At 43.7% G+C, this 23,962-nt stretch overlaps 1 protein-coding gene across 1 annotated transcript in view; it reads right to left on the minus strand.

The window, feature by feature from the left end:
- COBL (cordon-bleu WH2 repeat protein) overlaps positions 1 to 23,962 on the minus strand; it is a 177,704-nt gene that overhangs the window by 125,899 nt on the left and 27,843 nt on the right. The window contains exons 8-9 of the mRNA XM_065884338.1: positions 19,902 to 19,999; positions 15,825 to 15,899 (exon numbers count right to left, since the gene is read on the minus strand). Of these exons, the coding sequence (XP_065740410.1) occupies positions 15,825 to 15,899; positions 19,902 to 19,999 (173 nt within the window). The remainder of the gene's footprint in view (positions 1 to 15,824; positions 15,900 to 19,901; positions 20,000 to 23,962) is intronic.

Here is a 23,962-nt window from a genome sequence, read left to right on the forward strand (position 1 = left end):
AGAACTCAGAGTATCTTGTTCATGCTAGGATATGCTTATGAAATGATACAGGAGAGAAAGGCCAATAACTGTATTGCAGCAACGGGTAATTTCTCAGCCAAGAGGGGTCACAAGCCTGGAAACAAGCTGGAAGGCCATCAGACCAGCAAAATATGGTGGGGCAATTTCCCAGCTCACTCGTCAGCACAGCACAGCACTCTGAAATGTGGCTTCAAGAGTGGAAAGGGGTCCAAGGGCTAAGCCTAGCAGCACCCTGGGAGGTCCCCAGCAGACACCCTAGCGTAACTTCACCACTTGCTCCCCAACAGCCTGTGGCCATTCCTTACCTCAGGTGTGGAAGGGCCTTAACGGTCTGACTATTTAACAGCCACCTGTAACTCATATATTGCGTGATCTCAGGACAAAATACATTCTTATTTAAAAGATGTATACCGTGGAATATTGCTCAGCCATAAAAAAGAATGAAAAAATGTCATTTGCAGCAACATGGATGGACCTAGAGATTGTCATACTAAGTGAAGCAAGTCAGACAGAGAAAAACATATGATGTCACTTCGATGAGGAATCTAAAACAAAATGATAGAAATGAACTTATTTATAAAACAGAGATAGACTCACAGACATAGAAAACAATCTATGATTACCAGAGGGGAAAGTGGGGGGACGGGATAAATTAGGAGATTGGGATTAACGTATACATACTACTGTATATAAAATAGATAACCAACAAGGACCTACTGAATAGCACTGGGAACTCTACTCAATATGATGTAATAATCTATAAGGGAAAAGAATCTGAAAATATATATAACTGAATCACTGTGCTGTACACCTGAAACGTACACGATATTGTAAATCAACGGTACTTCAATTTAAAAAATTCAAGTCATTTTTAATGCACACACTATATTACATCATAAAGATGTGAGTAGGATTAAAGGGGATGCTGAAATATCACAGCTCTCAAAGGCTACAAGAGAAACATGCCAGGAAGGGCTGTCAGAGCCCCAGACAAACGCCAAGCAGACATAAGTGATCCCTGTTTAATGTTGATTTGAGAAAGAATTGAAGAACACGGCACCGAGTTACTTGTGAGTCAAATAAGAGCAATCACTTGGCCTTGCCGGCAAAGTCCTGTACCTGTAGTTTGTTGCCAAGCATGGACTCTCACTCCAGCGCCCGTCCTGTGGAGCTGGGACCACACCTCACTCTTCTCCCCACCTCCAGGGCCGCAGGAAGCCTGCACACCAGCCGCTCCAGCATTCACGCTTGCAGGGCTGTCTGCATGTTTATAGACACCATCTTGGCCCAGCATCTCTTGTTAGCACATTTATCAGACCAAATGCAAGAGAAAGAACTTGGAATAAACTGCTAATTAATACTAAGGGTAAGGTTCCCAGGTAGCCCCTCCCTTTTTGGAAATCCATCACCGTGAGTGTTTTCACAGGGCCCTACCTACACTTTCTGAGTTGGCAAAGGCAGACATCATTCCAAAATCAAAAGCAGTTTCCTACACAAAGTCATCGGCAGTACAATTCTGCTTGGAAACAGCATCTCCTCTCATCCTTTTCGGGTGATTTGTAAAGGTCTCTGCGGCATTTCTATTTCTCAGGCCTGAGATGGGGATGCTCTGACTGCTCCAGTGTGGGCATCCTCTAACTCAGACCAGGCTCAGGGATCCACGGTGATGGACTGAATGAAATCAGAACCGTAGGCCTGTTTTCAGGTACCAAGACTCTTAGGCACACAATTGGTTGAGGATCACTACCCGCCTGCCAGGGAGTTACCGCTATGTTGTTTTATAAGATTAAACTCCGGGCTTCCCTGGTGGCACAGTGGTTGAGAGTCCGCCTGCCGATGCAGGGGACACGGGTTCGTGCCCCGGTCCAGGGAGATCCCACGTGCCACGGAGCAGCTGGGCCCGTGAGCCATGGCCGCTGAGCCTGCACGTCCAGAGCCTGTGCTCCACAATGGGAGAGGCCAAAACAGTGAGAGGCCCGCGTACCACAAAAAAAAAAAAAAAAAGATTAAACTCCAACATTGCTACAGTTGACCCTAGGTCCCAGTTCTGTCCTTTTGGGTGGGTCCTGGCTGTCACGGGGGACTGTCAAGTTTTTCTCAAACACACGCTGTCTCCAGTGAGAAGCCCACAGATGCAGGATGCCCTTTTATGAGCACATCACTTAGGCTAAACGTAAGTGGATCAGGCTTTCAAATGTTGCCATTCTCGCTCCTTGATAATATTTCACTGTTAATTTTGCTTTATCGCTGCCAACTATTACAGCTGATATTTAAATATATACAGTCACAAGAAATGGAGCAAATCATTTTCAAATAACTAGAATAACAAGAAAGAAGGAATCATCCATAAACTTATGCTAAAACAAATGTAAACATAATCCCCCCACCCAAACTTACTTGTATAGTATTATTTCATCACTGAATGAATTTTATTCAATTAATATTAAGTATTATTTCCACTTAATCAACGAAAATCAGAAATTGAATTGAAAATTAATATTTTAAGTAATATTAATATCTTATTACTGAAATATAATTAACTTCAGTAACTTCATTACTGAGATTGTATTAATTAAAAATGAACACACTTAGTATGTGTCACCAAATTTAAATTGATAAAGGTTCTGCTGTTGTTTCTGTTTTCGGTTTACGCATTTTCAATTACCTAAAATCTCATGTAGATGCTTACATTCTCTTACAAAGTAAATGAGTAAAGTGCTGCAAACAGCAAGTTAATTTGAACTCAGACCATTTGCTGAGAGCTTCCCCCTTCGTCCTGTCAAGGGAAAGAGCAGAGAGCGAGGCAGCCTTGGGAGGAAGGCCCAATTCTTGGTCCCACTTCAGGGGTAACATCAGGGACAACCAGCTCCCAGCAAAACCCAGTCTCCCTTCTTTGATTTCAAGCCAAGTGCTGTCACATGGTAGCCAGCCAAGACCTACTTCCCAGGCTCCTTGCCGCTGTCCGTGGCCTCGTCATTACATTTTCACGAATAAAACGTGAGTGGACGTGATGTCCAAGCAAACTCCAGACTGGCCAGTGGAAACCTCTTTTCACCGTCATTCCTTCAAATGGATGGACAGGGAGATGATGGTGGGCATCTGGACTCTTGTGTCCTTGAAAGGTTAGGGTCTCCATCCCTGGACAACTCCAGTCCTGGAAGGCCCATGGGCAGAATCGAGAACTTCCGATCCAAGCCTCTGAATCTGGGGACCCACTTGTTACAGCACCTCAGCCTACCCTTATAACTTGGTGGCTGTCCTCAAAAGATTTGCGTGCCATTGATCCTAGATAGTAAAAGCCCTGAGTTCATGCAGACAGATGGGAAAATATGCTACTGTTTTATTTATTTTTTTAAAATTGATCCGACATTTGTATATATTGTAAAATGATCACAGTAAATCTAATTAACATCTGTCACCACACACAGTTACAGAATGTTTTTCTTGTGATGAGAACATTTAAGATCTGCTCTCTTAGCAAATATCAAATATACATTACAGCACTATTAACTATAGTTCCCATGCTGTACGTGACATCCCCATGACATTAATTTTATAACTTTTATAACTGTTAGTTCGTACCTTTTGACTCTCTTTACCCATTTCATCCACTCCCGACCCCATGCTCTGGTAACCATCAATCCATTCCCTGAATCTATGAGCTCATTTGTATGTTTACTTATTTACTTAGATTCCACATATAAGTGAGATCATATGGTATTTGTCTTTTTTGTCTGACTTATGTCACTTAGCATAATGCCCTCAAAGTCCATCATCTGTGTTCTTGCAAATGGCAAGATTTCATTCTTTTTCATGGCTGAATAATGTTCCATTCAATATATGTACCACATTTTCTTTATCCATTTATACACTGATGGACACTTAGGTTGTTTCCATATTTTGGCTATTATAAGCAATACTGCAATGAACATGGAAGCACATATATGTTTTCAAGTTAGTATTTTGGTTTTCTTTGGATAAATACCAAGAAGTGATATTTTTGGGTCATATGGTAGTTCTACTTTTATTTTTTGAGAAACCTTCATGCGGTTTTCCACAGCTGGCTGCATCCAGCTCAGAAATGGCTCTGTAGCTTTATTCTACTCTGGAACAAGGCAATAGACTCAACCTCCCTCAGCTCACCTGACTCATGGGTCCTGCTGGCTCTGCATCAGCCAGAGGATGATTTCCAAGAGTTATCTGACAGCAAATCGATACGCACATGGTCCGCATCTTCTCATCTGTAACCACAGCACCCTGACTTCTAGTCTCAGTTTCTCAAGAGTAAAGTAAATCCCCCCAATACTATTTCTACCTCGCTCCTCAGACGTCAGCCCGGGTAGAGCACTACATCCTCAAGACGGCGGGGGATGCCGGTCTCGGCACAGCACCTGAGAGCAGAGCAAAGTTCTCCTCACCTCTGGGGAACTGCAGGGGCTCCTGCTGCTCCCTGGGTAGCATCACGGGGGCCAAGACAGGAAGGGGCTTGGAGAGCGTCAGACGACAGGTACCATACAGCTGACGTCATTCACAGTTCCCGTGGGGCAGGCGCTAGTCCACAGGAGGAAGCAAAACCTCAGCGCGACGTTGTAACCAAACAATCCATACTGTTTTGACTCAGCTGCAACATTAAAGTGAAGTTCCTCTCTCACCTCTGCCTTAGGGACTCACAAGGGCCGTGGAGCACCCACCCCCCTCTCCGACAGAGTGTGTCATAGAACAGGCTGGGCCGGGGGTAGCGCTGGTGTCCGGCAGGTGTTTGGAAAGGTGGCCATGGGCATGCCTGCCAGGTTCTCCCAATCCCTGACCGACACGTGCAGGTCAAGGAGAGGAGGGGGCAGCAACAATTCTCCAAAACTGCCAAGAGAAGTGTGGAACATCATCTCTTACTCTGAAATTCTTTCTACTCTCCTCTTTCCAGGGAGGGAATCATTCAAAATCTTTGCATAAAACTTATGGAGCTGCGCAACTTGGGATATAAACTTCAGCACTGGGCTTTCCTGGTGGCGCAGTGGTTGAGAATCTGCCTGCTAATGCAGGGGACACGGGTTCGAGCCCTGGTCTGGGAGGATCCCACATGCCGCAGAGCAGCTGGGCCCATGAGCCACAGCTACTGAACCTGCGCGTCTGGAGCCTGTGCTCCGCTACAAGAGAGACCGCGATAGGGAGAGGCCCGAGCACCGCGATGAAGAGTGGCCCCCGCTTGCCACAACTAGAGAAAGCCCTCGCACAGAAACGAAGACCCAACACAGCCAAAAATAAATAAATAAATGTGGGGTTTTAAAAAGAAACAAAAGTTCTTGTATTGGCCAACTTATTGAAAGTTATTTACAAGGGAAAAAAAAAACAACAACAAAAAACTTCAGCATTAATAACTTGCTTTTTTCTGTGTGTAACCTGACTCTGCTTATACTAAATGTTTGTCTCTAGTAACAAAATGAACCAGAAATCAGTTTTCTTTGGCTGTACTCTGAACACGTCATGCACACGCTCAGTGGGCACATATGAGGTCCTTCCTCTTGGTTCCAGGCACCGCCCTAGTTGCTAGGGATAGAGTCATGAAAATATAATAATAATGATGATAATGATAAATGGCTCTTGCCCTCATAGAGCTTAAAGACAGCTCTCCTTGGTAATGAAAAGACTGCACGGTTCATGTACTCTCAGCTTCATTTGTACAGATTTCAACCTCTTTCCCCATAAATTAATACTCAGAGCCAGATACCAAAGACGCAGTGTGTGTTGAACAGACTGGCAACTAAGACCAGTAAACGCCTGTCTTAGGGAGTCTGAATGGAGGAACACTACATCTGCTTGGTACTACTTAAGTTTTACTCCATGAGTTGTTTAGAATCTGTTCTAGGTCCCATTATGGTGACTTACATGGGGGAGGGCCTGTGTCACCTGTAATGAAGATGCTAGCATCCACTCTGCCAACCTCCACTCAACCACATGGGATTCACCTCACACCAAGACAGAGATGGCAAGGAGATTCAGATGCAGGTGAAAATCACATTTTTTTTTTCTGTAAATCATGGTATTTTCAAAGGAACAACCTTCATAACCATCTGCATTTATGATTTGCTTGTATCTTTGTTATAAAAAGCTAGAAAATCACCCAGACAATAGATGACAGAAATCCATCACGCTAAAGGAAACAAATATCAAAGATAAACCACTTAGGAAATATCACTAAATATGTATTTTTATACTTTAACCAAATACTCTGATCAAATATCTATCAATATCTATGTCATATATTTTATGTGAGCCAGGGAGGCAAAACATTCCTTTCTCGCCTTTTTATTTTTCTTAGTTTTTCTCCCTTTTCTATCTCCCATATCCAATCAGTAGGTACTGTCCAAGTTTATCAAATTAACTCAGTCTGAAGCTCGGTGGCGACATTCCTGAACGGTGCCTCCTGAAAGCTGATCTCAGCGTCCTCCAAAAGGAGATGCCAAGCTCACTAGGGTCACCCAGCAGGAACCGTCACGAGCAAGCCTTAGGCTTCACTGGAGGCTGTCCTTCAAGAGTTACGCTTACGATGTAATTATAGACGCACGATGTGTCATCTGGGGCAGCAAACGTTCTTCACCAGGTAAATATGGGCATCATTCCGACCGCAAGATGAGAAGAAAGCTCTGGTCCTTCTCACCTCAGACTGAGGGTCAGACACTGAGAAGCAGGAAGTCATATATTCAGTGTGTTTCCAATCTAGAGCCATTGCAAACTGCCCTCGACGCGCGCACACCTGCACACGCACACGCCCGGCAGCACCTGGCCCCTCCCCTCTGCGGGCAGCACAACCTCCCCACGTCCCCTGTGGACCAGCTCACAGACTTGGTCCCAGCGCAGACCCTACTTGTCCCTCCGCTCTGTGTGCTTCTCTCTAAGCCCGACTCCACCTCTCCACCCAGGAGCCAGGGCCCTGCGATGCCCTTGCGCTTGGAGTCTGAGTAGCGCGGGGTGGGGGCCACCCCTGTGTGTGTCTCTCCTGAACGCAGGGCGTAGCCTGGCTCCTTGCTGTAGCCCAAGTGTCCGGTGGCCCCCTGGTCTCCTACCGCAGAGCCTTGGTGAAATCTGCCCAGAGAAGGGCTCGGGCAGGGGCAGAGGGGAGAGGGATTACTGTGTGAGGCACCCTGCATCTTCTTCCTTTGCTTCCCACCCCCACCCACCGTCTGTCCTTCCTTGTCTGTTTTTTTCTCAACATTAACCTTTCTTATTCTATGAGTGAAGATTCAGACTTTGGGAAGGTGTGGTACATACAGACAATGGAATACTACTCATCCATAAACAATGAAATCATGCCATTTGCAGCAACATGGATGGACCTAGAAATTATACTAAGTGAAGTAAGTCAGACAGAGGCAGACAAATAGCATATGATATCACTTATATGTGGAATCCAAAATATGACACAAATAAACTTATTTACAGAAGAGAAACAGACTCACAGACACAGAGATCAGACTTTTGGTGCCAAAGGGGGAGTGAGGGAGAGAGAGGGAAGGATTGGGAGTTTGGGGTTAGTTAGTAGATGCAAACTAGTATATATAGGATGGATAAACAACAGGGTCCTACTGTAGAGCACAGGGAACTATATTCAACATCCTGTGATAAACCACAATGGAAAAGAAGATGAAAAAGAATAGATAATATGTGTAACTGAGTCACTTTGCTGTACCGCAGAAATTAAAGACAACATTGAGAATCAACTATACTTCAATACAATTTTTAAAAAGATTCAGACTTGGGAAAATAAATCATTACATACATCGCTAAAACAGACAGACATACTGTGCACTGTCTATGAACATATAACCATTTACTGTATTTTTAAAATATAAAAGCTTCAAAAGGGCTGTTATCCCTGGGGAAGGAAAAGGGAAAGGGGTCTGCTATGGTTCTAGAGGTAGTTGTGTCTCCATTTGTCGTATTTCTTAGAAATTCTCAAAAAGACATGAGACAAATTGGGCTAAACGTGAACATCTGTTAATCGTGGGTGGTTGACTCATGACTATTTATTTTATTTTGCAACTTTTATAAATTGGAACTACACCAACATTTTGCAAAGGGGAGAGGCCCTGACAGCGGGTTCTGTGTCTAAGGGGGGAGCCTTGACCTGTGTGGCAGAGGGAAGTTAGGGCCTCCCCACTACCACTAGGAGTGCAGACCTGTAGTCAGCTCCGCAGGAAGTAAAGGAAGGAATCGAGGTCAACCTGGGGCACATTTCAGATGGAGACATCAAGAAAATATGACAAGATGGGAAGAGGCAGCAAAGGCCACAGTGAAGGGAGAAGAAATCCAGCCCAAACCACACCAGGAGAGAAGGAGGCCAGGGGTGGGGCCTTCAGGAGGACCCCAGGCTCCAGGGTGGGCAAACCAGGCCGGGCGGCATCCGATACAGGTCACCTTGGGGCAGGGCCTCGAACACACGTGCAGTCGTTGGAGGATGCTCGGCGAACAGATGGAGAGAGGCAAGCGGCCTGCTGTGTTTGGAACAGAGGGGGCGTGGCACGTGGCAGCCCCAGCTGCACTGCCACCGCCTGTAAGAACTGGGAGAAGCTGGAAAAGAAAAGCATGGAGCTCAGGGGCCAAGAGACGCTCAGGAAGAAAACGAAGCACAGCGCTGGGGCGGATGCAATGAAGCAGGTGGGCAAGGATTTGAGAGGAGTTGAATGCACACACCCGGAGAGGCTCCAGGCTCACCACTTGTCAGTCTGGACTGAGACTCCAGAATACCCTGTCTGGAATCCTGGGGGATGCTCCCCAGATGAGAGAAGGTGGGGAGAGTGCCTGGGGGTGGCAGGTTGTGGTGGACGGTCTCAGGCTGAGTGAGGCGAGGCCATCACCGCAGTGGTCATCAGGCGTCTGGCCAGGATCCCCCTTCACAAAGCCTCGCTCTGCCTGCTAAGTGCACAAGGCTGCACCCAAAGCAGTGAGGCCAGAAAGGAGGCCAGGGACGAGGCTGGGAGAGAGGCCATGGGGAGGCCAGCAGGAGAAGTGACCACGGGGAAGAGGGAGGCAGTGGGATTCGGGATGTATTCTTGAAGGTAGCAGGTGGCCTTTGAGCTGGATGGCAGATGGAGAGTGGAGAACGGAGGAAGCAAAGGGGGCGTCCAAGGTTTGGGGCTAAGCCACTGGGATGATAAGCTGCCTTTCCCCAAGTGGAGAGGGCACGGAGGGGCTGGGGGTCTGCTTCTCTCTGCTACCTAGTTTGAGAAGCAACTTGAATGCCGCTCACTCAACCAAGCCGTGTGCAGGCAACTGCAATTCTACGGATCTCTGCTTGTCCATCCAAGCGCAGGAGAAGGTCACAAAAGAAATACAGACATTAGGAAAAAACAGATACTCATGCTTTAAGGGAAATAAGGAAAATCAATATTTTGAAAGGGACGTTTTTTACCGCTCATTCCCTACAAACATTGAAACCTCAGCCAAGAGGTTAAACGTCTACATTTCTTCTTTTCACTTTGAGAACTAAGTATTGGCATGAGGCCCTTCAATCAACCTTTTAGGCTCTAGTTAGAATATATTATTCCCATTGTAAGAATCCAGTGTTTTGGATAAAAATTCCCGAGGCTTTAAAAACAAAACCTTCCTCTGACAGTTTCCAGATTTGCGCTGGAGAGCATGTGACATGAAAACTTTAAAAACTACTGTGAATGGGCAAATAGGTATGCAAAGAAGTTTAGGATCATTTTTCTAAATTACATTTTTGGGTCTGTGTCCTTTCCACTCTTTGATAGAAGTTTCATATCCAAGACACTGGATCTGAAATGAAAAACTGAGTGGCTATAAGTACTGTTATTTGTTGCTGAGGGCACCACCCTCTGGGGAAGCAACGTGGAAACATATGTTGTCTTGAAAGCCATAAAACTGTCTCACCCTCTGATTCCCTAATTCCTTTGCAAGTCTCTATTATAAGGAAAAGTCCCCAGATGAATATGGGCTCTGGGGACGAAGATGGTCCTCTCATTATTTATAGTTCCAGAGAAAAAAAAGCAACAAGTAACGGGGCAGAGTGGTGAAGCTTAGCGAGTGCCCGGAGCCCTGGGTGTGATGATGACAAACCCATTGCACACATGGGGGAGGGGAGGCTGTAAAGGTCACAGAGTTGTACGTGCTAAAGGCAGAATCCAGATTCAAGCAAAGAGAAACAAAAGCCACACTTTCCCCTCTTCCTGGATGATCACATACAACCTTTAAAAAGTTAAAAGACCATTGGTGTACCAGAGCGAATTGTAAATGACATGATGCTAAAGGAAAAAAGCACAGCACTGTGTACATCACAGTTGGCCTTAGGCACCAGAAAGGCTCAAGAGAACATACAAAGTGACGAGAAATGGTGTTGGGCTGTTGGCATTCCACGTGACTCCCTCACTCCCCATTTAAAACCTTCCATATGGTACTTATTTTATAATCTTGAATATAAACCATTTTTGAAAGGTATACGTTAGACTTTTAAAATATCTCTTCAAAATGGATGTATAACAAAAATTAGTTCTATATCCCAAACGTGGCTCATCCCTCGATTTTGTGAATGCTCAAAAAACAGCAAATTTTAGCTTTGTCAGGCCAGGGGTTTCAGCAGGACTAGCTGTGTCTGGAAAAACACTGCCCCCTTGTGGCGGATCTGACGACACGCATTTGAGGGGGGGCCAGCTCTTTATCATCAGTTTCGGACGGGATTCTTAACAGGCCCGTGCAAGCTGGGGAGAAATACAGGACCTCTGATGAGCATGGGACTCAGGGCACTAAATTATGGAGGTTGCTTTACAACTTAGTTTTTAATAACTTCTTCTGAAAGTGTCATGTTACTGATGGGCATCCCTCTCAACTTCTTGGGCTCCTAAGGGCAAGGACTTCAATACAGCAGCCGCCTCCATCCTGGCCAGGTGACTCTGCGGGGACATTTCAACCTGGACCCCAAAAGCTCATTCAGGCTTTGGGTGGAGAATCACTTCAGAACGTGGTGAGCAACTTCTAGGATGACGGAAACCTTCCATAACTGCCTGAACAGGGGAAACATGGCCCCAGATGATTTTTTTAAATTGAGGCAATGCTTTTTAAAAATCATTCACCAGAAGATTCTAGAACAATGGTAATAAGCAACACAATGGTATCTGGTATGGCTCACATTGATACATTTTTAGATTGGTCAAATTTATAGCATTTAAATGAAGGCCAGGGGCCTGTAAAAGGTCAGTCACTACAGTTCGTTTTACAATTTGCCCAAAATCCCAGAGTTAATACCAGAAGCAGATTAAGAACTCGGGTCCTCCTCTTCCTACACCAGAGCATTACTGACCACCTTACCAGATGCTACCGTATTCTGCGCGTGTGGCATTTCTGTGTGCTGGATTACAAATGAGCTCAGGTGTCTTGGTGCATCTGGTGCAGAGTTCATACTGCTGTCTTCGTGTCTTAGGAAAAGAGCAGAGGATGGAGACTGAGGCCTGAGGACCATTCCCACCTCACCGCTAATCACATCCTGTGGACCCTGACCACGTTCCCTCCATGCGTCTCAGGGTCCAGATCTGTAGGATGTCACGCATGCTCAGAGAAGGGACAGTTTCCCGGAAAATGCCAAACTCCAGGAAAACTGCTTGAAATTATTCGTGAGGTGATTATATTCACTCTGATTCAAGGGTCCTTTGATTAAGAAAATGAAAATGTATCTTGGAATAGACTAAACGTTAGTTTACGTAACATTAATCTTTCCAGGAAAGATCTGACTACTATCTGACTACCTACATACCTTAGGATAATTTTTTTTTTAAATGCGGATCTATTCTCTTCCGACTCTTCAGGTTACAAATATAAGAAACTAGTTGCATTTTCTCAAGGAAAAATAACAATACTATCTGGAAAGTTTCTAATGAAGCTCTGATCCAGTTTACTCACCATTTCAGAATGCTTCCTTAAGTTATTAGCCGAGCTCTATAATTGCTAATCCTTACAAGGGTGCTGCAGGGTGGATGGCGTTATGCCCGTCATACAGATGAAGAAAGGGGAGACAGAGAGGCCCCCTCTGCTGCCTGGGAATAAAAGCTCAGCTTTACACCTCAAGGGCAGACGCCTGCCCTCAGCTAGGAGTCAAGGGCTTGGGGGAATTTATAAAAACAGGAGCAGCGCTCTTAAGAAATGTTATGTCACCAACTTGCTTGATAAAAAGAAAGCATAATCTCAAACATAGATCAGACGTCACAGACATGAAGAAATATAAACATGAACATAAAACACTGGGAAACATAAGCAGACATCAACGGATTTGACCAGCCACTTGGCCTCGGGAAGCTGGGAATTTCTGCATCCGTGTAAGGAAGGCGGCACCTACTTTACAGGGATGTGGGGAGGATGAAATGAGATAATTTAACTAAGCACGGGCCTGGCACAGGCAGGCAGGTAGTGGCAGCTGTGGGCATCGTCCTCTTTGGCCAGCATTATTTTATTAAGTGCTATCCTGCCCTAGGCCTTCAAACCCAGTAAACTCTTATTTCCAGGTGAACAGTTAACCTACCACACTGCAGATTCCTTGATTGACTTTGATTTCTAGTAAAAGTCACACGTGATTTTAAAAAATGAAAAAAACAAACAAACCTCCTAGAGACCACTCCATATCTGTATTCAATGATTTTCCTGCTTCCCTTAAACTGCTCTGTGTAATCAGTTCACTTAGCTCTACAACAAACCTGATGACATAATGATGCGGAGTCTTCATGTCTAAGAATATGGGCCGTCTTTCCATTTGCACAACTCTACTTTTGTGTGTATTTGTAGAATTTTATGATTTTCCTCATAAATGCTTTGGATGTTTCCTATGGACTTTTGGCCTAGGTTTACCTATCTATCTATCTATCTATCACGTCATGAATGTGTTCTTAGGCTGCATTTGTAAGAAAAAAATCTCACACAAATTAGCAATGCCCACTGCAAAACTTATGCTACCATCCATTGCTGTAGAAAAAGTAATAACTCCTGGCATGTTGTAATAACCAAAGAGGCGTGAGGGGTCAAGCCCTTCAGGGTAGTTGAACAGATCCTCTACTCAGACACAAAGTTTGCTGGCAGAGTGTGTGAAATATTAGAAGACACTTTCCAACAATCTGTGGCCAAAATTGAGGCTGACAAAAGATAAGCCTTACAGACTAATTGAGTCGGCGGACATTTTAAACCATTCTCAGTGGGTTTAAGTCTGTTTTATAGCAAAGAAGCAGCATTGCTGATGTGGTTACGGTAAGGAAAGACTTGCTGACGATTATACAGCTGAAGAAGAGACCTTCTCATTATGTAATTGTACTCAGGTTAATTTGGGGTCAGATGAGAACACTGGTCACATGCGTTTCTATGGACGAGCTGCGGTCACCCCAGGCTCCAGCCCGGCCTGAGTTCCCACCACGAGTTAAATCCTTCTTATTGGAAACCAGCAAGATTTGGTTGTCAGGAAAGTTGAGAGCTGATTTTCAAAGAGCATTAAAATATGGGAGTCAAAAGGGAAAAACAGCATCAAGTCCAGGGCATTAAACGCCTATGTTTTTAAAGTGATAGATGAGAAACTGAGAATCCATAGTTGCTACCTTTAGATTCAGAACTGAGATTGATAATTGTCAGGAGGATACATATTAACACACTTACTCAAATTAAAAATATGACTTGACTTTTTTTGTTAACCAAAAGTAAATGTGATTTGGCTTTTTGATTGGACAATAAGGGCCCATTTTGCTAATTAATTTATATGGCAGACATTCTCCATAAATCGAATGGGCTAAATCTATAAACCTAAGATCCTGACAAAAATAGACTTAAAGTTTGGGGTGAGATTTTTAACATTCACTAAAAAACACTATTTTGGCAAAAGTGAGTGAAAACTGACAATATGTCAATTTCCTCAGTGAAAACTGACAATATGTCATTTTCCTCAAAACTTACTGATGATATATTAGGTTTAGAAAGTGCCTGTGACATCCATCAGCACACACAGTCACAATTTTTTTTTTTTTGGGTGGATGGATGTTAACTAAACTTAATTGTGGTAATCCTTTTGCAATATATACATACATCAAATCATTATGTTGTATGTCTAAAACTAATATAATGTTGTATGTTGATTATACCTCAATTTTTAAAAATGGTCAGCTTTGTTATCCCTTAGCTCAGATAAACATGTTAGTAAAATCAGTAGCTGGGACACATGTAATTCTAACTTGAGACTTCTGAAAAATATAACATGAATGAAGAGTTATGATGTCAAATTGCTCATTTTGATTTACTTTAAGTATCTAGAAACAATTTATACAATCTCAGAAACTATATCACACTTAATGATAATACTTCTTTATATGTATATTATACTTTATGAATAAAAATTTTTTTTCACTACATATATTATTTGATTTCTACTGTGTTTGTTCCTTTGGGAGAGATGTCTTCAAACATTATTTTAAAAAAAGAGAACGTGCCTCTGAGTAATGAGTGCAATTATTATCTGAGAAATCTTGATAAAGTGCTTTTCTTATACCTCCCAGAAGTCAATAACTTTCGTGTGATTGAGTAACAATCCCCCTGGCAAGTCAAATGGCTTCCAAATCTTGGCTATTGACCAATTAAATGAGAACCTAGTCAGGTACAGATAAAAGATCAATCAAAATAATATTTGATAATAGGTCACTGTGTGATTGACCAGAAGGACTTCAAAGAATTGAAAGGCACTGTTACAGCAGGAACTTTTTTCATCCTCTTGTACTTATTTATGTAAAATATTTCTTCAGGGTTTAAACCAATAAAAACAGAAAGAGTCACACAACTAATGTTGAAGCTTTTCTGGTTTTATCCATAAATTATGTTCATTAATGGGCATATGGAATAAATTTAAAAATTACCTTTCATCTTATTAAAAGATATCTTTTCAAGAAAGGTTTCCTTTTCACGCTCAACAATTATATATCAGCAGTTGTTAATATATTTATATTGTTTATATTTATTTGCAATTGTAATAAGAACTCAATCTAGAAGAGTATTTCCCTACCCACAGTTTTATGATCACATGAAATTTAAAAATCTAATTTAGATAGATATTCTTGTTTTGTATCACATTTCATTTCAACTATTTAAAACAGACTTTTAAAAACAAAATATATATTGAATAGAATACAATTTTACATGGGACCAGTACAGAAATGTGAAATCAAGAAAAAAGAATAATAATGCAAAATGTTTTATTGTTATAGAAGAGTTTGTCTCTGTGGTTTGTCTATGTATCTATGTGATTTTTAAAGTGATCGTATCAAACTTTATTAGATACATTTAAAATGTCAATATTTATAAGATGCTATGAAATATTTTCCTTCAAGTATTTAAAATTATGAAGAAGCTTTTTGTATGCCAACTTTGAAATGCGAGGGCACAGAAAGTTTTAAAAAATTCTTTCAACGTATGGCTGCAGAATTTAGGAAACAGGCTGTGTGGCTCCAAAACCATCAGCTGCTCCTGAGAATTCAGGGAAGTGGTTTCAGACGGTGTAACTCAGTTACTCTAATGAAGGGCCCTCCCGATCACGCCGGCTGGGGCTGGAGAACTGGAAACTAACACATTCGGAAAGTAACACATTCCTCATCTTCTGAATGTACCACGGGCAACTAAAAAAGAAGCCCCGTGACGCTTTGTGCAACTATCTAGTTTATAAAAACCCACAAAACAAAAAACAACTAAACTAATCTAGAATTTCATTTCCCCGAAGGTGGTGCAAAGCTGCCAGAAGCCCCACGAGGTTAGCACGAAGCCCCTGCGGTGTTAGTACTCACGTTCGAGCCCCTTCCCAGTGCGGACTTGGAGGCATCCTCATCGCTGTCTGCCCCCGGCTGCCTGAGTTGCTCTGCCTGGAATAGAAGCAGGACCCCCGTCATCTGCAGGTGACAGCAGCATCACACAGAACAGTTGTCCTTAGCAATTATTAAGGCGAACCACGCCAGCCTGGCCGTCCCTCAGGGCAGCAGCGTCTACGTAAACAGCTGTAATCCGCGGCCATGATTCTTAGGAACCTGAAAGCTGTTCTAAAATAGTCCCTAAGCAGTGCTCACAGATCTGACAACCACAGTTTTGAAATTCATGACTCATGGAGTGTGAGTTTCCATTTTGTCTTTTTCCCCAGAGCATCTCTTTTGCTTAGAAGAGATGCAATATGAAAACAGCAGGGGGTCTGAGCTGATCAATTAGCTCCGAAAACCAATTAATTCAGTAGGTTTTGAGGATTTCTACTTTTAAATTCAGTTTACCACTGCACTGCTGATCGACTGGACACACGTCAAAATAACTCACCAAGTACCTCACTCCCTATCCATAAAAGGTGAACAATAATGACATCTCACTTCATGGTTTAAAAGAAGGTTTCCCTTGATGGTGTGGTGACCTCCAGACAGAGAACCACCAGGTGCCCTGGAAAATACAGCTCTGGGCCACACCCTGCCCTCCCACATGAGGATCTTTGGGGATGTGACCCAAGAATCCAATTGTTACACTAGATCTTAAGGTGATTCTAAGGTATTTTCAGAACTACTTGGTTAGGAGAATAAATAATGTCAAAATGAAACAAAGTTATCACGTTGAAAGAGCATTAAAATACCAAAGTTTTAAAACAAGGAAGGATACTTTCCCTCATTGACTTCAGCCAAAATGATATCTTTTTAAGCGTATTCTCTATTGAGATTTTACACACACATATGCATGTTTTTTCCTTTAAGTAGATAATAAAGACTCACTTTAACTTTAAATGTCTCCGTTCTTAGTATTTTGCTCTCAGACATGTGTAGACTATCTGGCATCACAGGGCTTTAGAAATCATTTAAAAAATGATTGACTCAGGACTTCCCTGGTGGTCTGCCAGGGAAGGAATCCACCTACCAATGCAGGGGACATGGGTTCGAGCCCTGGTCTGGGATGATCCCACATGCCACGGAGCAACTAAGCCCGCGAGCCACAACTACTGAGTCTGCGTGTCACAACTACTGAAGCCCGCACGCCTAGAGCCTGTGCTCCGCAACAAGAGAAGCCACCACAGTGAGAAGCCCGCGCACCACAACGAAGAGTAGCCCCCGTTCACCGCAACTGGAGAAAGCCTGCACGCAGCAACAAAGACCCAACGCAGCCAAAAACAAATAAATAAATTTATAAAAATTTTAAAAATAAAAGAAATAATTTACTCCAAACCCTCCTGCCATTAATGAAGAAAACCTGAGACCCAGGCTTGCCAGGCACTGTACAGTGTGTGGACGGTGAGAGCCATGGCTCTGGAAAGACAGGCGGGTCCGAATTCTGGCAACACTAGCCCTGGGATTTGCTCAGAATGTGCAGAATGTGTGTAAAATGGGGTTGATAATGCCTCTCTCACTGGGTTTATAGAAGATTAAAGGAGGGTGCATTTAGCACAGCACCTCAAACAATAAAAACAGAGAGAAACAAGGAAGGAAAAGGTGAATGCCAAAACAACAAATAATCCAGTAAGGTTACGACTGTATAAGGGCAGTTGAGGGCAAAATAAAATAAAATAAATGAGAGGGAAAGATGAGGTGTATGAGAAAGGAAAAACACTTCTAGCCAGGCTAAGACCGAAGAAAGATGGGGTAGGGCGGAGGGAAAGCCCCTGGGACCCACAGACCAGGCTTCCTCACCATCTGTGGCATTTTCACAGGTGTTTCAGACTCTCATGGAAAACACTGCCAAACCATCACATGCACTCGGCTCTTATTCTGCTTGAAACAAAGGCATTTCTAGATTTCCTACTGATTTCGCTGGCAGTTTCATGTCTCAAAAGCAGGAAGATACAAGAAGAAGGGCTCTTGAGGTCTTGGTGTGAGGAAAGGGTAGATTTTCTGTGAATTAGAATAGTGAGAACCAAAGAGGCCAGCGGTGCCTGCAGTCCCAGCAAACTGACCTCAAATGTCAGGAACCATATTACCCAGCCATCAAAGAGGATAAAAGCATGCCATTTGCAGCAACATGGATGGACCTAGAGATGACCATACTAAGTGAAGTAAGTCAGACAGAGACAAATATCATACGATATCGCTTATACGTGGCATCTAAAGTATGTTACAAACCAACCTATCTATGAAACAGAAACAGACTCACAGACATAGAGAACAGACTTGTGGTTGCCAAGGGGTGAGGGAAGGATGCAGTGGGAGTTTGGGATTAGCAGATGCAAACTATATTATATAGGATGGATAAATAACAAGGTCCTACTGTACAGCACAGGGAACTATATTCAATATCCTGTGATAAACCATAATGGAAGAGAATATGAAACAGAATATATGTATATATAACTGAGTCACTTTGCTGTACAGCAGAAATTAGCACAACACTGTAAATCAACTATACTTCAATAAAATATTTTTTAAAAGATGACAGGAACCAGAAACCCAACATTAATAGAGTGAAGGGAAATTCAAATGTGAAACTGAATCTGTAATTTCAAGTAATTCTGGCAGGAAAGGAAAGGATGGGGGAGGAGGGAAGAGGAGGGGGGCAGGATGGTGGGATGAGGGCACAGAAGATCTTAAGTAGAGACACACACGGAGCAGAGATTTTCAAAGGACACATGGAAGCAGGGGGAAACACACACAATCAGTAATAAGACAGAGAATCAGGAATCCACAATCAAAGCATCAGGCGGTCAACAGCAATGCACTGGCGTTTGGCAGAAACTCCTGAGGACAGGGACCCCTCACTAGTTCAGGTGGCGACTTCTCTCTGGGCTGCCAGCTTCCACCCAGCGTGCTTACTGACCTCTCACCTCCGAACCGCAAGCTGACGTGGGATCTAACCCCAGGACCCTGAGCAAGGTTATTTCTTTGGGCCCCAGCGTCCTCATCAGGAACATGGGGTGGATGGTAATTCTGACCCCATGGGCTCCAGAAGGCCAGGACACATGCAGGCTGGTGCACAGATGCAAGGGCCACGCGATGGGCAGAGAGGGCTCTGGACCAACGTGCGTCCACCCTACTCACGCCTCTTCTACCGCTCCATGGACGGCGGACGCTTCCAAACCCAGCTGGCGGATTAAAGACTAACGTTCCCCACAATGCTTCTGTCTTTTTTAGTGCCATATACTAGTTAAGAGAAAATACTTGACCCAGCAAAATAAACCTTTTTAAACCAACACAATAGCGATCACAAGCATTTTCCTTTCTTGGTAGTTAGAAGGCATGTATAGCTTGAGAGTTTCAAAGATGATTTTAAATGTGTTCATTTGTACTCTCTGTACTACGACTTTATAGCACTGTACCCAAATTACGGTTTTAGGATTTATTAACTATGAACAACCAGATCAATAAAATTAACTTATTCAGCATGTTCCCAAATCATATGGGGAGGAGCAGGGAACATCTAAAATTTACTGGCAAATGGACCCGCTCAACAACTCATGTTCTTCTCCACAAAGCGGCCCCTGGGCAGCTCCTTGAGGCTGCACCAGGTTGTACAAGTTCTGAAGATTTGGTTCATTTGTCGGGATATTCGGTATTTATATAAACTTAACCGTACCATGCAGTCACTTATCCATCCATCCGGAGGTTGTTTACTGAGGTTCAACCTCCTTCCAGGACTGTGCAGGTACCAGCAGAGAGGGTGCACAGCTTTGTGTTCTGCTGGTGAATTAAACACCATCACCCAAGACCACTGTTTTAGGAACCAAGTGTGGGATATGAGAGGCATTGTGCATACTGACACGACACGCACCCTACTCCCTGATGGAGTGAGGACTCCTACGTGTATTTAGACAAATTCCAAGAGAGGCTGAGGACAAACATCTCAAGAAACTGTCCGTACAGAATGCAGAATCATATGTCAATTTGACTGATATTTGATACTGAATCAATTACCTTACTATCGCTTCTTTTATTAACTTTGAAAAATCCCAGAATTTTTTTCTTCTCTTTATCTGTCTCACCGTTGCCAAGTGATGATTTTCTAAAGGTTTCTGGGGAAAAAAAAAAAAAAGTACTAAGTTATTTTTCAGCATATGAAACATTAGATTAAGTACTTTAAAAATATCAACAAATGATTTTTTTTTACTCTAGTCTTAAACTTTAGTTCTTATAAGAGAGCAAAACCATCAACTATTTCTCTCAAAGCGTTCTGAGCCACCCAAAGCCTCCAGCCGGGTTTAGGAAATCTCTAAAGGTTCTTATAATCTTTAGTATTGTAAAAACAAAACAAAACAAAAAAACCCCGAGTAAATCCAGAAGTTCTAGGGCAGTTTTGTGCAACAAAAAATAAAGGCACTATGTACGTAATTTTGCATTTTCCAACAGCTGCACCAAAAAGAACCAGGTGAAATTAATTTTAATAATGTTTTATTTAACCCAATAGATCTAAAATATTAGTATTCCATCCCATAATCCATATAAAATTATTAATGAGGTGTTTTACATTCGTTTTCGTACTAAGCCTTCAAAATGCACTGTGCACATCACGGCACATCTCAGCTTGCACTGGCCACATGCCTCGTGCCTGACGGCCATGCCTGGTTTGTGACCATCAGACCGGACAGCACAGCTCTCGGGACTGCGACATCTGTGCTAAACATCTGCTTTAAGAATTATGAGGGTGGCGGTAAAAACGCAAACTAAATAAACTACATCAACAGCTTCCCGGCTTGAGGAGCCCACTCCTTTCCAGAACATGGAGTAACAGCGATGGTTTACCCAGGGGACATCTGAAATAACAACGTCAGCTCCTCCATCACCCATGTCCCCAGATTTTTCTTCCTCTACCTCAAACAGGATGTTTTCCTTTTTCATTACATTCTCTAGGGGACCTGTTTTTTCTTCTATTGTGTTTTTTTATTCTTGACTTCTAAATCCTCAATCTTCTCCATTTCCTGGAGTTTTCTTCAGCGGGATTTTCGAGCTAGAATGGATGCTCTGGAATTCCAGATGGGGCACCAAAGCCCAGGCCAGTCAGGATGGTGACAACTCAGCCAAGGGCCATGGTCTCCAGGGCAAGGCAGAACTGGTGGCAGAAGCATCCCCGGGACCTCGGGCCACACCAGATGCCCATATGGGAGACTCTGGGCATGGGGCCCAGCACTCCCCACTCAACAAGCACCCCCCACCCTGGGATGCTTAAGCTGTGGGGACCACACTTGAGAGCCAGCAGAGTAGAGCTTAAGGACACCGTCGTGTGGGCGTACTGGGCCTCAGTTTCCCCATCTGCAGATTGAAGGTGACTCAGATGACCAAGCCTGGCACCCTCAGTGCCACCACAACCATTGTGACCATTATTCATTGATCCATGACACTCCGAAGGCCACTCCAGGCCTTTGTCATCCGCTCATCCTGTTCTTGTCTTCCAAGGCACACAGATACGGCCAGAAGAAAAGATGTTGAGGTGTTGCTGAAGGACTAAAAAATTAATTTCCCCACACCACTGCCAACTGCTGGACCGCCAAACCACTGGTGGAAAATGTGGACTGGATCTTACAAACTCTGCCACCAAGATACCAACCCAAACCAGGTAAATATCGGCGGACTGCTCATCTGTTAACCAAGAATTTCATATTCCAACTCGAGAAGGCAGACGCGGGAGTCAGAGCCTTTGTGACATGCATTAACGTAATAGTGTCCTCCCAATAAAGCAAAAACCAAGCCCCTGAATCCCTGCATTCTGTCAGTGGCAAAGGCTCCGGTTTTAGTCCCAGGAACCAGGCCTCTCAGCTTCATGCAGGTGGCTCCAGCCAGGCCAATCAGCGGTCCCCACATCACATGACATCCAAACCAGCGAGGGGACCGGCTTCAGTGGTGAGACATGCATCCCCCCGGAAACACGCGTGCACGTAGGGTTCACAGTTAAATGCACCAAAACCCTCTGTTAGGCCCAGAGCCTGTAGCAAAATATTCTGTACCGCAGAGTAAAGCTATATGTGGACAAAAGTATGCACCAACATGTATGTTTGTACCTCTGATGTTTCTAGAATTGACTGCTATGTGACACAGATGTAGCAAGTGCAGGAGATGACAGTGCCTGAGAGATGAGGGAGAGAGAATACATCACTGGCACACAGGTTGTTGTGCCAGCCACACAACGGTGAGACTGGATCAGAAATTCAGCCTCTCATTTCTCTTCCTGGACAGGGGGAGTGGCTGGTCACCAGCCCCAGGACTGAGGCTTGGGCTCGGGGCACAGAGCCGCCCCAAGGGGACCGAGAGGCCACAGCCCACAGCTGCCCGGCTCTGAGCCGGGCCCCAACCAGACGGTCTAATCTCAAAGGTGAGGCTCGGAGATTCTGGACTGATGGGGCCTCCTGTGAGGTTTGAGACTGGCAGGCACTGCGGAAGGATGGGCTGCAGGGCAGGGCAAGATCACTTGGTTTTCCTGACCGTGTTCCCATCAGCCAAGACCCCCAAGGTGCCCCGTCTGGGTCGCAGCCAGGCCTGGAGAAAATATGCCAGTTAAGACCTAGAAGCCATGGTTCTAAGTGGATAGCAATTTGAGTGTGGAGTTTATTTTGTTTCAATTTACTCTCATTTACTATGACTTAGATATGAATAAAAACACAGGGGAGGTTGTGTCTCATCCGTTTGGAAGTTTCAGAGTGATCTGGAAGGTGATACAGATGAGCTGAGGGGTGTGGATGGATGGAGGATGCTGCAGGGGCCCTCGAGGACTGGCTCATTGAAAACGTCCACTTTTCCGGATGCAGAAATGGAGCAAGCCGTCAGGGGCCAGATCAGGGTCACCAAGCTTGTAAATGCAAGAGGGGAAACTGGGTCTGCATCGCAGGGAAATGTGCACGTTTGTAAGTGACCATCCCCATCATGGGGGTTGTAAAAGAACAGTCAAGAGAGCTCTGATTCACCCTCCCCGCTGCCCTCAGCCTTACAATATCCCCAGATCAGACCACTCAGAACTGATCAAGCCTTCATATATATGAGTTTTCTGCTCAAACCAACTATCTATTCGTGGTGCTTCTTTTTTTAATTGAAGTATAGCTGATTTAAAACGTTGTGTTAGTTTCAGTTAGCTAGCTAGCTAGCTAGCTAGATTGATATAGATATATAGATAGAGTGATATATTCTCTTTCAGATTCTTTTCCATTATAGGTTATTACAAGATATTGAGTATAGTTCCCTGTGCTATACAACAGGTCATCTATTTTATATATAGTAGTATGTGTATCTGTTAGTCCCAAACTCCTAATTTATCCCCTCCACCCTTTCCCTTTGGTAACCTTGAGTTTGTCTTCTACGTCTGTGAGTCTGTTTCTGTTTTGTAAATAAGTTCATTTGTATCATTTTTTTTTTAGATTCCACATATAAGTGATATATCACATGGTGTTTGTCTTTGACTTACTTCACTTAGTATGACAATCTCTAGGTCCATCCATGTTCCTACAAATGGCATTATTTCATTCTCTTTTATGGCTGAGTAATATTCCTTTGTATATATGTACCTCATCTTTACCCATTCGTCTGTCAATGGACACTTAGGTTGCTTCTGTGTCTTAGCTGTTGTAAATAGTGCTGCTATGAACATAGGGGTGCATGTATCTTCTCAAATTAGGGTTTTCTCCAGATATATGCCTAGGAGTGGGATTGCTGGATCATATGGTAATTCTATTTTTAGCTTTTTAAAGCACCCCCCATACTGTTCTCCATAGTGGCTGCACCAATCCCACCAATAGCGTAAGAGGTTTCCCTTTTCTCCACATCCTCTCCAGCATTTGTTTTTATTTGCAGACTTTTTAATGATGACCATTCTGACTGGTGTGAGGTGATACCTCATCATAGTTTTGATTGGCATCTCTCTACTAATTAGTGATACTGAGCATCTTTTCATGTGCCTGTTGGCCATCTGTATGTCTTCTTTGGAGAAGTGTCTGTGGTGCTTCTTAAAAGAGAGTCCCTCTCTTTGTAGCATCCATCTGCCCTGTATGACGGAG

This window comes from Phocoena phocoena, chromosome 9, assembly GCF_963924675.1.
Source record: "Phocoena phocoena chromosome 9, mPhoPho1.1, whole genome shotgun sequence".
Classification (NCBI taxonomy): domain Eukaryota; kingdom Metazoa; phylum Chordata; class Mammalia; order Artiodactyla; family Phocoenidae; genus Phocoena; species Phocoena phocoena.